Source organism: Periophthalmus magnuspinnatus, chromosome 3 (assembly GCF_009829125.3).
Source record: "Periophthalmus magnuspinnatus isolate fPerMag1 chromosome 3, fPerMag1.2.pri, whole genome shotgun sequence".
NCBI lineage: Eukaryota > Metazoa > Chordata > Actinopteri > Gobiiformes > Gobiidae > Periophthalmus > Periophthalmus magnuspinnatus.
Genome location: NC_047128.1, coordinates 4,401,350 through 4,418,928, shown reverse-complemented (window position 1 = coordinate 4,418,928; position 17,579 = coordinate 4,401,350). Strand labels below are relative to the sequence as shown.

The window sequence follows — 17,579 nt, the reverse complement described above, 5'->3', positions numbered from 1 at the left end:
GAAACGAAGCAAAAGTTTAGCAGAGGTGCATTCCTCGTTCATCTGTCAGTGTCTCAGTTTGAAATAAAGGGAGAACGTGGAGTTGTTGTTTTTGGAAAGTTCTCCTCACGTCTGTGGCACCGGGAGAAAGAGTCGCCGCAAAATGAATCGAAATTTAAACGGAAACGCTGACAATTTTGAAGAAAAAGTGTCAGTGTTATTCTGCAGAAAAACATCTAACCGTGTAGTTCAGATCTGTCCAAAAAAACATGTTCTGAAATGTGATTCTTGTGTTAGATTTTATCGATTGTTCTGGACGTGTTTAAATATGAACTTTGACGTCATTTTGTACGTTTTTTTTTCTTTTTTTGTTACCTAACAGTTGAAAACAATAAATAAAAATAAAAGAACTTTGATCAGAATCCTGTAAATATAAATCACAAATAGAGCGAGCGTAAATTCAGCCTGGAAAACCTAACTCTGCTCCCGTCTACTCCACAATCCACCTGCTCCTCAGCCTCCATCATCTCACTCCACTGACTCCTCCCCCTGCTCACAGCACCTCCTCTCCAGCACCCCCTCTTGGTTTCTTCTCTACCACCTCCAGTGTCCAGATCCCGGCCTCTCGTCCACCACCTCTAAAGCTGTGGATCATTAAGATGTTGCCTCGATACAGTACTTTTTCAATTTGATACCGTCGAGATCCCAGTCTGTCCCTGTGTTTTCTGTGCCGTCTTTTCAAGCCTCCACCTCGGGAGTAAAAAAGGACTGAGGATCCTACACACGCCGCCAGATCGTCAGTGTATCCTCTGTGGCACAGTTCCGCTTGGCTCAGTCCAGTTTTAATGATTATGGTCGTAGTACTCAGCTGTTTTTTCTCGTTTATCTCCAGATCTCGCTTCTTGGACCCACCCTGCACCTCAGCCTCCGACCCAGCTCTCCACGACCTGCTCTGTCAACAACATTCACATTTCCTTGTTTGTGATAAACTGTCAAACTTTTATCCCCCGGACGTGACGACAGATATGATATGATATATTTCAAATCGATTCAATACGATTCAGTGAAATAATAGGCAAATATAGGCTTTCGTGAATCTTAATGATCAGCCCCATTGTCTCAAAAAATAAACATTAATGGGGCATTTATCTTCTGTTTACTGAAGATAAATGAACATAACCAAGTGCATTTAGTTTAGTGCATGTGACTAACTAGAAGAACAAATCAGACTGATACACTGGTTAATATTATCACAGTTTATACGAGCTCCATATTTACATTTACACAGGGACATGTGCAGTTTAACGGCTCTGAAGCATCACAAAAAGATGCTAAAAGTTTTTGTTAAACCAGTATCTGTGCAAAACTAATAAGAAATTTGTTCTTGGATTTGAAGAAACTTTTGATACTGTAAATCACAAAATTTTACTAGCAAAACTCAACAGTTTTAACTTCTCATTGGATGCAATAAAATGGTTGGAGTCGTACCTAACAATGTGTGTTCTTCTGAGCGTGTATGTCATGTACAGTGTGTGTTCTTCTGATTAATGTACACTGTCCCAGTTAAATAAACCAAATAAATTAAATTAAATTAAATTAAACTATTTCAAACATCAAAACAGTGAATTATGTATTGCGTGAACAAGTTTTTTTCCTCTAAACAAGCCACAAATTTTAGCGCTGTGACAGAATAATTTGGTAAAATATATAAAACTATATATATAGATAAAGCAACTCATGATATCAATACTGCATTATTAAATTAAACAACATGATATATAGATATTACTATAGGGGTATTTTGCACACCCCTAACCAGCTCCAGTGTCCAGACTCCAAACTGGCCATGCCCTTCATCCCAATGTCTCCTGCTGAGGTCTGAGCGCTTAAAACGTTAGATAAAACATAAATAAAACTGTGTAAAATGGACCCTTTAAACCCTACAGTACATTATTCCAAGAAACAAAACTGTGATCATAATCAGAGGAGGTGCACGAGCTGCTGCTGAGGTGAATCAATTGACATTTTCACGGCGGTTCTGCTTTTGTCATAGTCGTGAATTGCACCTCGGGCCACATAAAGTCACATTTTGAAGATGTTTTTTTTTTTTTTTTTTTTACGTCAGAGAGCCTCGTGGTCGTCACAAAGGAGAGATTAGATTTTGATGTAAAGTGCTCGTGACTCGTACTGATGTATCTGACACCTATTTACACAACCGTCGCCCTCGGCAATGCAAATCCGCAGAAATAAAGCGGATTGATAAATTTGTATTCTTTGAACTTAAAGCTGCTGGCTCCTTTGACTCTGGCTCCAATTCACTTTCTATATAAAAACTGTGTTCCGTCTCTCTTTAACTCCACTTCTTCTTCAGTTCAAGGCATTACCACCATCGCTACTGTTATAATAATAAAAATAATGCATGTACAGCACCGTTTGGACACTCAGATGCATCGTTTTCGCTGCATTTCTCATTCACTCCATACTCCGTGGGGGTTAGCTCCTGTTGTAGCCACAGTCGCCCTGGGACAGACGGAGCAGCCAGGCCCTTCTACATCCTATTTAAATCCAGGTGGCTTTGGAATAGGACCACAGCACAAAAAAAACCAAACTCTGTCTTAACTTGGAACGGTTTAACCACAGCCGTAAATCGCATTTGAATGTTTCTTTAAGGCAGAACATCTCCAAACTCATTCAAAACTAAATATATAACATATTTAACCTGAGATAAATGCGAGTGTGGTGATTTGATTGTTTATTCTGCAGAAATTTAAGCCTCAGTCATCTGTTTTTTATTTTTTACGTGTTGGCAGCCATGTTTGTTTTGGCACAAACGGACCACGCTTCTCTCTGATTGGTTAATGCACCTGTCAATCAAACCTAATTCGAATCGGGGAGACAGGACACAGCTCAGACCCATTCGTCTTTGTAAACTTTGTCAAAGCGAGTGGTTTTTGACTGGAGGGGTAAGACATTGTAAGACATTGTTCCAGGTCTGTGTTGGCAAACGCATAACCCACTTTCCGTTTTAGTTTGTCTGAATGAACTCGATGAACTTGAAAATAAAAATATGACGAGCTCAGATACAGTTTTGGCGTCTTCCGCTTCATTCCTGAGGGCAGAAAGTCCAACACAGCGATGACATTTGGGTGAAACCGCGAGGAGCTGTGAAACTAGCATCGAAGGAGGTCAGACGATGGTGCAATCGGCCTCTATATACAGGACTTTTATGGATGTTTGAGCCACTGACACACATCCTGACCAATAAAACTCTAAATACAAATATAGAAGTGCCCTATATTTCAATGAGAACAAGAAGCAGCATTTTGAACTTGTTTTGTTTTGTAGTAAACACTATGGCTGCACAATTTAGGAAAAATATTAATATAATGGAGCATTATTCAAGTTGCTGACAGTTTTAAAATGTTATGGATATGAATAATTATAATTTTTATGTTAGAAATAAGTCACATGTTTACACAACTTCTATATAATTGGACTTTTATCAGTGAAAACAACTAGGATCTAGTGGAGAATATTCTGGATGAGCAGGGCTGTCGACAGAAATTTGGGGGCCCGGAGCAAGAAGCCTCACATGGGCCCCCCTCAAATACAAATTAATAGGAAGAGGCTCCAATTCTGGGCCCCCTTGTCCCCCCAGTCGACTCCCCTGTGAATAAATATTTTTTTTCTGCACATTTTGGTGATATAACGGCGATTATCTTGATTATATAAAATGTCCCACGAATGATTATTGTCAACCCTTTTTATCACAATAAACGATATTATTGTTTATCATCCCATCCCTACAGTAATTTAAATTTTATTTTATTTATTTATTTTGAGCACATGTATTGGCTACACTTAAAGTACATTTTACAAATTAATCCTTATATAAGGAGTGGGAAGAAGAAAACTTATTAAATCCCACCCCTGTCTTCATTTAAGGCTTAAAGTCAATGCTTTGCTTCCTATTCCGTTGAAAAAGAAAACAAAAAAAGGAAAGAAAATTACTGTGAGGACCATAAGGCATTTCCAAATTGTAACAGGAAGAAAAACAGACCAACGATGGTAAAACAATAAGCATAAGGTGAAAGTGCAGTGTGACTTTATATTTAAACTGGTCTCTCTCTGTACAGACCTGATCATGTCTTTATATTAAAACTTAAATTTATGAATACTTTGGCATTGCTTTTGTTTTAACCTCAGTGTCATTTTGATATATATTAAAACAGCATTAGCAATTTGGAGGAGAATTTTAAACTTTAACTTCTTACTCACCTAATCAAATCTTTGTATTAAAGCGCTTCTGATCTGTTCTAATGTCGTTTCCTCGTCACAAACAGACCTGGAGTTGTGTTTTTTTGTTTCATTCACACAAGTTTAACACACAAACCTGCAGATTTAGGCTGAGTTCTTCTCTCAAACTGAAAACACTCTGTTCCACCTTGTGTGATGATACAGGAAGTGCTCCACTGTGTTTTTAAACTCCACACACCTTCATTTCTAGAATCATTTGGATCATTTCAGTCCTGAAATTGCCACTTATCTTGACTGAATTAAATGTAAAAGGAGCTGTTAACTTAAAAACTACCACTTGATGACATCACAAGGTGGAACAGAGCGTTTTGAGCTTTGGAGATGTTACAGACTAATAATAAAGTGTTACTCAAACATGTGTGAATGAAACAAAACACAACTCCAGCTCTGTTTTTGATGCTGCTAACAACATTATAACGTAAATTAAAGCTACAAGACTCAATTTTGTGTCATATAGAACCATTAAATATCATAACATTTGACCAGTAGATATCTTTACATCTTTTAATAGCTACTGTATTCTTAAATTCTGTTATTTTGAAATCCTAGAAACCTTTTTTTCACTCATAATTTTGCTACACACCAGCTTTTACTTACATAGGTCTACATTTAACATCTGAACATTAATACAAATTTGAAATAACCTCGGGTTAACCTAAATCTGCTCAAATAAAATCTGTCAATCATTTATAAAACAGGAAGTAACTGTATTGTGTCTCCAGGCCAGTTTTTTTTACAAGTGAAACCAAACAAAACAGCTATAAACATGTATTTTTCATTGCAGGACTATAGCAACAACTCAATTAAAATTTTGCAGTATCCACAAACCACATTTTTTGCTCACTTCCTACCAAATTTACAAACAACAAACTGAAATGGTTCTCACTGTGGTACAAAGTGTTCTGACTGGTGTCGTAAAAAGCCCTGGGTTGATGTAGGAGGCAGCTGTGGTCTGTGACAGCTGGTCTGGAGGCTGCAGTAACCTCCAGAGGCCTGTAGAGGGCGTGTGTATATGTGAACAGGAGCAGAGGGAGTCTGGACACACTTTTGGATTTGTGTTTACGTTGAAAAGAAAAAAGGGGGCGTGTCCAAGCTTCTGATTGGTCGAGGAGGTGACAGATGAAAGTTCCAGGAAAAACTCTTATCAATTAAAAGTACTGATGTTTCAAAGTATTGTGAAATAACAGATTACTATAAATACTGTCATGAGTTTTACTGTTATGACTCATACAAATACTATTACAACCAGGCCTAAAGACAAGCACTACACACTACTACTACTACTACTACTACTACTATTACTACTCCCTCAACAATACAAGCAATCATCATTCATATACTACTACAACATTAGAACTGATACTACTACTACTACTACTACTAATACTATTACTGCTACTACTACTACTACTACTACTACACTACTGACACTTTTAAATCTTCAGTAGCTCCTGTAATTCTTAAGTTATACTCACCAAATTTAAGCAGTAGATAAACTGAACCTTCTAAGATTTTTGGCAATAAATACAGTTCTAATTGTTCACTTACACTTGAACTTATCACGACTTAAACTCTAGGAATGTTTTTTAAGTGTCCACCATTTTCGTTTTCGCCCTGAACAGCCCGATCCAACACACTTTGCGTCACATTTGAGATCATTTCCCTGGCTTATGTCTCTTATTTGATCCTCGATATTACGTTTTAAGTCGTTTATTAAGTCATCTGAGGTTTATTCACAAACACCTTTTCTTTAAGATCGACCCACAGGAGGAAATCAGGACTAGTCAGGTCTGTGGAGATACTGCCCCCTGTTTTTGAAAAACACTTATGATTCATTTAATGGCGTTTACGCTCGGGGCATCTCTGGTATTAAAATGTCGAATTTGACCCATGTGACTCAAAGTGCCACTGTACAATGAGGGTTCGTTCCTCGGTGCTGGATTTGCTCAGAGTAATGTGGAAAGAGTCGTTCTAAATGCTCTGAAAAAATAAAAGAAAAATATTTAGAAACAAAAGAGTTATGAATTTTTTTCAACTGTCAGAGACTTTTGGGCCACTTTGTACTATTACTATTACTACACTAATATTCCATGCAGACAAATCACTATACACATTACATCAATAAAAATACTACTACTACTATCTCTACTACTACGCGGCTACTACTACTATTAATACGCTACCACAGCATTAGAACTACTAGTAATCAGATGTTGTTGTTAATGCTACTACTACTACTATTACTACTACTACTACTACTACTACCACTACTACTATTACTATCACCACTACTACTACTACTACTACTAGCAATACTACTACTATGGTACTACAACATTAGGACTACCAGTACTCAGAATCAACTACTTCAACAGTCACCATACATTAATAATACTATAACTACTACTACTACTTCTACTACTGACATCACCACAACACAACATTACAACTTGAAATATTGAACTAACTTCTTCCCGTTGTAATTCCAGTTCAAATGTACTTTTAAAACCTGCATTCTCTGGAAACAGCCAAACTGTATCATGTTTTGTCTCATGTTTTTTTCTCATGTTTTGCCTCATGTTTTGAGAAACTCTCCAGCTTCAGCTTCACCTCTGACTCCAGGTGCAAAACTTTTATTATTGTTTGGATTTGAAGTGAGAAGCATCTGCCCCGTCCACAGTATTATATATACCACAGTATTATACCACAGTACTATGCCCTTTTGCCCTTGCAGTTGGAAATACCAGCCACATGTCAAAACATACACACAGGCCAAGAGCAGACGCACACTATTTATTCCCCCAAATGTAATAGTTTACGCAGACTAACCATACAAAGGGTGGACCCGAACAGCGGTCTGACAAACGTCCTGTGGCTGCTCTGTTTTTCACCCAAACAGCGGCGCAAAAACCCCCAAAGTGTGCTAAACTAAAAGTACTTATAGTGTCAACACTGAAAATATTTACATGACTATTAGTGATGTGGCATTTGTGAACGAGTCAGCTCTTTGAACGGCTCCTTTACGTGAATGCCGGTTGGATCCGAATCTCATCTTTTAAAAGAGACAGTTCTTTCTCTTTCTAATTTTTATGCGTCTTATACTCGAGTTGAATCGAGACGAGAACGAGCACAGACACAGAGCAGCGGACACAAGTGAGAGATTTAAAAAACAGATTGGCAACATAACAACAGGTAGGGTAAGGGTTAGGGTTAGGGTTAGGGTTAGGCATAGGTTTAGGATAGGCTAAGGGTACTCAGACTCAGAGCAGCGGACACAAGTGAGAGATTTGAAAAACAGATTTGGCAACATAACAACAGTTAGGGTAAGGGTTAGGGTTAGGGTAAGGTAGAGTGATGATAGGGTTAGTGTTCGGCATAGGGTTAGGGTAGGGTGAGGGTTAGGAATAGGGTTAGGGTAGGGTAAGGGTAGAGTTAAGGTGAGAGTAGGGTAAGAGTTAGGGTAGATTTAGAGTAGGGTTAGAGTAGGGTAAGGGTTAGGGTAAGGGTAAGGGTAGGGTTAGGGTAGGGTGAGGGTTAGGCATAGGGTTAGGGAAGAGTTAGGGTGAGGGTAGGGTGACAGTAGGATTAGAGTAGGGTTAGGGTAGGGTTAGGGTTAGGTATAGGGTTAGAGTAGGGTAAGGGTTAGGGTAGGCAACATTTTACTTCATTCATAATTCCAAAGGATAAACTCACTTCACTCTCAGTTTGAACCAGTTTAAACACATCTGAGTCTTGGTCGTTACTCTCTGTGATCAGTTTGTAGATAAAATGAGTTCTCACATTGGCTTCTGTCATATAAATAAATCATCAAAGAGCCAGTCATCAGAATGGCTCGTTGACGTGAACGGATCCAAAGATTTGACTCCTGATCCCATCACTAACGCCTGTCACTGAAACTATGGATGTGTTTTTAATAATGACCTTAACTGGACGGACGAGCTGAGACACATTTAAAACCACAGAAATGCATTAGTCACAAACAGCAGGATTGAGGATGAACAGGATAAAAACGCTCCTCAGGTTCACTGTCACAATCACCGATAAAATATTTAAAAATTTCTGCCTGTCTCTAATGTCAATATAAAAAAATATTTCTGGATTCAATTAAGCAATAGGGAAACGAGGAACGTCAAAGCAGAAGTAGATACTGGTACTTTTACTTTAAGTGGTGGAAGATAAGGAAGTAAAAGTAGTAAAGTACTATACTTAAGGATACATTTTTAGGTATTTGTACTTTACTTAAGTACATTTTACAGTGGGTACTTTTTACTTTTACTTGAGTACATTTGAGAGCAGTATCTGTACTTTCTACTCCACTACATTTTTGAACAGGACTGAAAAGTAAAAGTATTTTTGTCATGATCCCTGTCTTGCTCTCCCTGCACCCTCGTCTCTCTCCTCCCTCACCTGCCTGTCTCCGGAGCTGGGCGGAATCCTGACTCCTCCCGCGCGCACCTGCCTTCCATCAACGCAATCAACACCACCTGCCGTGGATAAGAGGGGTCTGGACGAGTCACTCAGCACCGGAATGTCCGCGTGCTCTACGTGAATATGCTCTTGGCTTTACACCTTTTGACCCTTGTATTCTCGTGTTTATTGGAACTTTTCTGCTCTACTCCAGGAATCCGCCGAGAACCAGCTCCGGATCTCCCCTGCCCCTGCACCTCTGCTCTGGTATGGTCTTATGTCTTCCTGTTTCATCGTGCACCCCTGTCTCTCCACGTCCACGGACCCGCACCTACGCTCCCCAGCCCCTATGGATTTCGACTCACGATTCACTAAGACTTTGGACTAAGTTTTGAACTATTACCTTTGTTATCACGTGTTTGAATAAAGACATTGTTAACCATCGTGAGTCTGCACCTTTGGTCCTTACGCCACGCTGGTTACGACAATTTTTTTATTATTGTCTGAGACCTGCTGAAAAGATTGAGGGTTTTATTTGAACACATTTATAATTTGAGCAATAAATAAAACGGCTAGAAAAACATATGGATTTAATTTTTTGTTGAACAAAATTCAGCCCAAATCTGCATCAAAATCACATTTGAAGCTTTATAAGGCTTAAAATCTGCATGAAATACTTTACTTTTTACTCTAAGTACCTTTTTACTTGGGTACTTTAATACTTTTTACTTAAGTAGACTTTTGCATTTGATACCTGTACTTCTATCACTGTTCATATTATGAATTTTTCTATAGAACTTTTACTTCTGAGTAGTTTCCTAGCACCATACTTTTGTTTTTATTGACGTACTCTTGAGTAACAATTTTGTTTTTTTGTTACAGATACAGAGGGAAAAATACTCAAGTAAAAGTATCATATGAAAAACTCCACTTAAGTAAAAGTATTTGTTTTGCTCAAAGCCGAAGCTTGTACTCGAAACCTTTAATCAGGATATTTCCGCAAACATGGTAAAAAAACAATCCCTCAAATCATATGAAAAGTACTTTTTACTTTTCAATCCTGTTCAAAAATGTAATGGAGTAGAAAGTAGAGATACTGCTCTCAAATGTAGTGAAATAAAAGTAAAAAGTATACACTGTAACAGTACTTAAAGTAAAGATACCTAAAATTCAACTTAAATACAGTACTTTACTGCTTTCACTTTGTTACCTTCCACCTTGAGTATTTTCTATGTACTTGAGTAAGAGCAGGTTTTCTAATTTAGAGCTCGTATTTGTCTACTGCCCACCTCTGCAGCACAAAGCCATCCATCTCTGACCGCAAAAGTGACAGCAATGGTTTTTTTTTTTGTTGTTTCTATTTTTAAACAACGTGAAATAACCTATAAAACCCTCTTACATAACCTCCACACATTGGATTAGCAGTTTGTGTTTAATTTCTACGCTCAAACGGCACAGATCCAGCGTGACGTCACCGCGCAGCCCACAGACCGGAGTTGGGCGTGGTCTCGCGGTCACGCTCGCCTCTGATTGGCCGCCGCGGACTTGCCTCGCGGGCCGTACGTGCTTAAATATCCAATCACGTTGCTGGACTTCAGTATGTCTAGCAGCCGTCGAGCCGCACGCATCCTCTCTGGGTGAAGACGAGTCCGGGTCACCACGCTCCGTCTCTGCCTTATTAAAACTCAACTCAGGTGCCATGGAGGACTCGAGTAGTTGACGTTTTCTGCTGTAACCTTCTCTTTTTAAGTATTCCCCCGTCTGATCATTGAGTTTCCGAAATCCTGACGACTTTTTGAACGGCTTTTTTGTCCCCACGACCAAGCTACAAGAAATCATGAAGTACATTATCGGCATCGGCGGGTGAGTCCACAGCCCCATAGGAAATGAATGAGATGCTAAAGATGCTAAAGCTAACCCCGCTGTTTCCTGGGCCTGCTGCACGTGTGTCAGGACCAACAGGAAAATGTGTTAGTTTAATCAATGAAAATGACTCAAACCACCGCGTTTGTGTGGTTTTCTTTGTGTTTTGTTGGTGTAATAGCCGTGTGTTGAGTGTTTTGGACGGGTTTGTTGACAGGGGACGTAACTCTGCGTAAGGTTGGAGGCTCCGCGTGCGCCTGACCCGCCCTTCACATAAACTCAGGGAAAAAAAACTTAAAAATCATCAAATTTCATATCTTTGCTCAAATGAATGAATTAAAATAGCAATGTTGTCATTTTAGGATTTTTTTATACTGCCAGTTTTATTATATTCAAAATTGTAAAAAAAAAAAAAGTATGTTTTTTTTTATTAATTAGTAATAATAAAGGTTTACAATCATTTGTGGCAGAGTAAAGTTCCACAATTAATAGTCAGATCAAAGTATTACATAGGAATGCAGGAAAAAAATAATACTAGGGGTTGTTCATAAGATCTCATCTATTACATTTTTAAGTTTTCTAGCATCTTTTCCATAAAACGTACAAATGACAAAAAAAGGCAGAGTTCTTTATGAAAAGTGAGGAAGGATGGTTGGTTTTTAAGAATCTACACTTGTCAAAAAAAAAAAAAAAAGTTATTTTATAATTTGGCCTGGGTTGCATTTGATGTGCAGAATGTTGGACAAAACCAAAAAAAAGTCTTATTTTTCATCTCAAAATCCCAATTTTTACACCATTTCTTGTAGATATTTTGAAATTAAATTGTTAACGGGAATAATATTATGATTTATTTTTATTTTTTTATGTCATTGCTAAAACTTAAACTAGACTTCAAATTTGTGAGGTAAATATTGACCAAAATGGTTCTGACCAATTTTCCAGTGTTGTACATCGACTTCATACAGCTTGCACTGCTTGAAAACATTTTATGATCGGTTGCGTGAGCTTCTAGATCACAGCGTTCTCACTTTGAATACTAGTTTTTATTACACATTTATGACTTTTATTGCTCTGTCACAGCGTCACCAACGGAGGGAAAACCACCCTCACCAACCGTCTCATCAAGAACCTGCCAAACTGTTGTGTTGTGCATCAAGATGACTTCTTCAAGGTAAGTTTAACCCAAACGCTACATGTTTTAAGTGAAGGGACTGTTGCTAGGCTGTAAAAAGGCGTGGTCTCCTTTGTTACTGACAGTGATGGGAAGAATACGCAGAATGTGTATTTAGTTACAGGATACTGACTACCCCAATAAAAATGTATTTTGTTACATAGGCCATTAAGAGTACTGTGTAATTATAGCCCATGTTTTTTTTTTCACAATACAATGCAACTCTGTTCTGTTTATAAAAATATTCTTAGTATTCAGCTCGATTTTTGTTTGCTATACATTCATTTGTTCAATTGGTATCCTGTGCAGTTCAAAGCCAAAATTGCATGAAGTACTGCCAAGTATTGAATGTATTTTTTTTTTTTTAAGTAACTGTACCAGAATACATTTACTCAAAATTGGTGGCTCATAGTATGTATTTTCAGTATTCAGTTACTTCCCAACACCGGTTACTAAGTATAGAGTCTGTACAATATGCTCTTAAGTGTCAGAGCCATCCTTAAGGCCAGGACAGAGGTAGTTGTAGTAATAATACCACTCTTAGCAGTAGGAGTAGTATGTGCTTCGGTACATTTTATCGATGTATGTTTCAGCCACAAGATCAAATTGAAGTTGGCGACGATGGCTTTAAGCAGTATGATGGTAAGCTCGGGTTTGTGGGGACCTTGTGTGTTCTTTGTTCAACCAGGATTATTATAGTTCTATATTATTACACACAGGCACATCATTTCCTTTATTTTGGCTTTTATTTCGTCTATTGCTATAAAATCTCCATAGTTTATCCTATCAGAAACGTACAAACACAAATTCTTACAGGTTAAATTGCATTCATTAATGACCGGAGCAAGAAACCTCTAAAATAAATTAATAGAAGCCCAGAATTGGAATACCACATGATGAATACCCATTAAAACATGTATGTAAACACTGAGTAACAGTTTTCATAAGGCTAGTCTTATCTACAGCGTCACAGTCTTGTATATGGCTCTGGCAGCTGATAACACCACTTAATATCTTATTAACTCACCGCTAAACTAGTATATTGACCAACTCACCCGGGGAAAACCTCAGTGCATTTACAACCCAAACAAGGCCCATTTTAGTACCCAACTGGCATTTAAAGATTGTATTTGTTTTAACTTGGTAAACAATGCAACATGCACATGACCCTAGCTTAGAACCCAGTTGTCCCACAATGGATATATTTTAATGATGCAACAGCAAAGTACAAGAGCAGTAGAATAAACAGTATAAAAATGTATAATAACAGTTTTATATATGTTTTTAAACACATTTTAAGGTCCTTTATTGCACAAAACTGACTCTTGTGAGCTTTAAACCATGTTATAATGCTGTTACCTCCTTGGAAAACAGACCTAGAGTGTGTTTTGTTTCATTCATACATTTATTTTTGTTATTGTTATTAGTCTGTAACATCTCCAAAGCTCAAAATGCTCTGTTCCACCTTGTGATGTCATTAGAAATTCCAGAGCTGAAATCATCCAAACATGTGCGAATGAAACAAAACACAACTCCAGGTCTGTTTGTGATGGGAAAACAACATGACAGATCAGAAAATGCCATAATGGGGCCCCTTTCAATTTTGAGCTTTTTGAAATCTTTCACAAGAAATAAGATCCAAACGTTGACTATAATCATCCTGGCTTGTGATCCCTACTGCTGTGGCTAACTGTCTGAATGCATGCCTCTGTGACCTCTTATCTAAGCATTGTTCTCACCGCTGTGTGTAATTTCTATACCCGCTTTGGCCTCCCCCTGTAGTCATTACTGCTTTGGACATGGACGCCATGATGAGTACCATCTACGCGTGGCTGGAGAATCCGGTGAAGTTCGAGAAGTCTCACGGCGTTAATAACACCTTGGATGATGAGATCGTGCCCAAGTCTGACCAAAAGGAGGAGGAGACTCACATCCTGATTGTGGAGGGCTTTCTGCTCTACACCTACGGGTCAGTGTAGCTAGTAATTAAGAACGCACACGGAGTTTTTCTGTGGTTTAGACAGACTGTGTATATACAAGTGGACATAGCTAGTCTGCTAGCCGCTGTGTTCCAAATGGGAAGTGACCACGGGCGCACTTCCGGCTCCAAATTGTGTCGCCTCTCTCTGAAACTCATCATTTTGGTCTTAAATGTTCATATTAACCCGCTCTACATGATCCTGGGGTTTTCATTTCACTATTGTGTCTGTAAATCAAGATATGAACGTTAATAACAGACAAATCAGGCGCTTTCTTTCTCAACGCTGTGGGTGACGTCACACTCACTCAGTCCACTTCTTTACACAGTCTGTGGGTTTAACATTAAGGTGAAGTCTCATGTTTGGATCGTCTGTGTCTCTTTAGACCTTTGATCGACGTGTTAAACCAGCGTTACTTCATTTCCATCCCGTACGACGAATGCAAAAAGAGGAGGTGGTAAGTGCATCAAGCTCATTTTGAACAAATTCTGGGTTTTGGGCAGTTTGAAGTTACTTTAGTTGTACTCGGGGGATCCGCTCATACAATACTGTTGTACTGCACTGTCGCGATAAGAAATCTGGAAGCTCGATATTTTGCTTCAGAGAAATATCACAAATATTGAAACCACTTAATGCCACTGATTTAAGATTGAAATAATGCAAGATAATCCCACTAAACTATTTTTAAATGGACTGTTTGATTAAAAAGACGAGCTGCAATAAGTAAACAGCAGAATGTGTCAATAGTGAGCCATAAAATGGACTTTTTCACACCTCCACAGCTCAAAACCTATCACATTACAACAAAAAGGCATCACATTTTCACACTTTTGCAAAGGAAAAAGTCTTCACGAGAAATTCTGAGGCCCAAAATCTATTGTCCCAGCTCTCATATATTAAACAGTTCTGGTGATATCCCAGTTTGGTCTATAAATTGGTGTAATAAAATTATTTACTTATCAATATTGGCCCTGAGCACCTTGCAGTACTGAACTTTGTAGCACTTGTAGTTACTTTTATATGATAAGAAAACACATTTGGATCATTGTCTACCATACGCCATTTGTGTGTAAAGAAAATGTATTATTTTTAGTCTCTGCTCTGGTATCGGTTGGTATTGAGTATGGGGGTACAGTTTTGCAGTGAAGAAGAGACCTGGTATCACATTCAAATATCACTCACACAGGCAGGATTTGACTTAAAACAAAGGCAGTGTTCATAACAGATTAATGCAAAGATACTATTGTTTTTAGACCAATTATTCAAAATTATAATATTCTTGGCGTTTTTATTGTCATTTTGCACATAAAAAATTCAATCTAACACAAAGCTACAGTAAAAGAATCCCCCTTATTATCCAAACTCTGATCTTTGTTGCTTTGTTTTTTATTCTATTGACTTTTGCACAGCATCACAAGGGCTTTAGAAATAAAATTGACTGTTACTGTTGCTAAATCTTGTTCACGGATGTTTCCTTTTGGGAAGTAAAAACGCTTAGTTAAGCTTAAACTTTGCCAATCTGATCCTCGTTTTACTAAATCGACAACAAAAATGGGCGTATAAAGATTAGAACGATTAAAAAGAAGTTTCATTACCAATACCCTGTTACAGACGGCTTCCAATGTTTTTATTAAGAAGTAAAGCCCCAAAAAAGTGAAACTGCGAAGAAATAGGAGAAGAAAAAGTGTTAATTTTTACTAGAAACTGTTCCCAGATTTTACCATCTTTATAAATGTGTAAACTGCTGCACCACTTCTCACTGTGGGATGTTTTATTATTAGTATTATTTATTTATAAAAAAATAATACTATTTATTTATTTTTTCCAGTTCAAGAAACTACAGCGTCCCAGATCCACCGGGCCTGTTCGACGGCCACGTTTGGCCCATGTACCTGAAACACAAAACCATCATGGAGACATCTGGAGTTGATGTTGGTGAGTCAGTTTTACTCAAGAGTCAGACGTGTTCATCTCTGCATCAAAAGTCTTAAAATGTTCATTAATGATAAGATGCTGCACTGTGATCGCGTTTACAGATTAAGGGTTTGTGACGACGTCAAACAGATGAACGTTTCTAATTTGGTTTGATTATTCTAGGGATGAGCGATACACATGTTCAAGTATCGGTATCAACCAATAGCGATACTCTATACCATATTTTTTTAGCTTCCCCATTCTCTATGTGCCCTTTTTGAACAAAATTATCAAGTCACAAAGGAAATTAAGTGTTCTGTGACTGTATATTGCACAAAAATCTAACACGGTATTCTAAATCCCACTGAAATATATTTAGTTTTTATTGTATGTGATCGTTGCTTTACCTTGACATCATTTTGTGGGTCTTGCTGTGGATTTTAAATGTGAAATATCAGTATTGGCCCCAGCAGTAGATCTAATGTCGGTATCTGCTCAAAAAGCCCATCCAAAATGTATTCAGTAGTTCCTTGTTAGTTTTTTACTTTTCCCACTGTTCAAGGCCACATTTTCCAAACTCCTGTCCTAGTAAATGATCTTTTGATGTAATTTAGATTTTTGTGGATGTGGTTATGTTTAAAAAAATAAAAAAAAAGCCATTACTCAAAATTATTTTCAATGCACTTCAAAATTGTAGCAGTGACTTAAAGTAGGTTACATGGATCATTACTCAGAATTTTAAAAGGAACTGGAAACTGAAACCTGAAAAGATGTTCAAATTATCCAAGTCTGCAAAGTGATCTGGGTCGTTTTAGATAAAAATCACAAACTCAAGTACAAGTTTGGCAGATTTGACTTTCTGCAGATTTAAACTGTGCAGACACTTGTGTACTTCATATTTTCAGTTATTAATTTATAATAAAGCTTGACTTAACCCCATTTGTCTTTGCCTTTTATAGTGCAGCTAGATGGAACCAAGTCAAAGGAGCAGCTGTTCAACTTTGTCTATGGGGACATCCTCAATAACATCCAAAAGTCTCACTAAGGACAAATGTACAACAACAAAGGTACGAATCCCTCCTGTTTTTCACATCATCTCATCGTTTTATATTATAATGTCACTATATATATATATATATATATATATAATATATTTTGTTTTACCACAAAGTCACATTTTTTTATTCTAATCACCATAACTTCAGTTTTTTATTACAATTGCACTAATATTTTTCCATAATCTCACATTTTATATTAATCACTATATTTTATTATAATCTCACTATAGTTTTTCCATAATCTACATTTTTTTTTTAAATTATAATCTTTTTTTGTCTAATCTTACATTATTTTCCCCATAATCTCACGTGTTGTATTCTAAACCCAGCATACATTTTCACATTTCTCTGTCCTGTGCAGGTCCCTGGCCGGCGTTTGGAGCATACAGCCTTTATAACCATCGTGCCAAAGCCACACTGCTCGCCTTAAGTTTGTACCTGGCAGCTCTTTGGCTGACTGCTCAGTTTTGTACATTTTTAAACGGCATAAAATGCTGCTGATATTTTTTTTTTATATCTACAATATTTATTGCTTATTTCAGCCTGTCACTGCTGAGTCGATGGATGTGTTAAAGAGGATGCTTGCCTTTGGCTGTATGTCAATAAATGATCCTCCAATGTCACTCATGTCTCGGGTTGTTTTTCCATCAATAGACATGTCATTTAAAGAGACACTATGGAACTTACAGGGTGATGACTCCACTACCTGCTTGTGTCCATGGAGATGTATAGCTCTCAAGTCCCATGTTACAGATCACCTGAAAAAATTACCTATTTGTCATGTTTATTATTCCAGAGTTTTACCTGTAATTTTAAAGGGACACTATGTAACTTTCCGGGTGAAGGGTCCACTACCTGATGTGTCTGTGAATGTTATTGCTTTGGCTGGAA

At 37.7% G+C, this 17,579-nt stretch overlaps 1 protein-coding gene across 2 annotated transcripts; it reads left to right on the top strand.

Moving 5' to 3' along the window:
* The first annotated feature begins 10,292 nt into the window (after window positions 1-10,292).
* Window positions 10,293-17,311, top strand: mibp2 (muscle-specific beta 1 integrin binding protein 2). Of its 2 annotated transcripts, XM_033986734.2 has the most exons (8): window positions 10,293-10,566; window positions 11,647-11,737; window positions 12,331-12,379; window positions 13,520-13,706; window positions 14,102-14,173; window positions 15,545-15,651; window positions 16,590-16,697; window positions 17,050-17,311. In XM_033986734.2, exons 1-7 carry the CDS (start codon window positions 10,541-10,543, stop codon window positions 16,673-16,675), a joined length of 618 nt encoding a protein of 205 aa, XP_033842625.1. In that variant the 5' UTR covers window positions 10,293-10,540; the 3' UTR covers window positions 16,676-16,697; window positions 17,050-17,311. The 2 variants fall into 2 exon arrangements, with proteins under 2 accessions (XP_033842625.1, XP_055087079.1); XM_055231104.1 differs by lacking the exon at window positions 12,331-12,379 and having other exon boundaries at window positions 10,520-10,566.
* Window positions 17,312-17,579: the final 268 nt, after the last annotated feature.

Excerpts from the sequence above, each read along its gene's own strand:
- mibp2 (XM_033986734.2), top strand. The coding sequence starts at position 10,541 with ATGAAGTACATTATCGGCATCGGCGG. Across the intron at positions 14,174-15,544 it reads GAATGCAAAAAGAGGAGGTG|TTCAAGAAACTACAGCGTCC; the intron begins GTAAGTGCATCA and ends TATTTTTTCCAG. Across the intron at positions 15,652-16,589 it reads GACATCTGGAGTTGATGTTG|TGCAGCTAGATGGAACCAAG; the intron begins GTGAGTCAGTTT and ends TGCCTTTTATAG.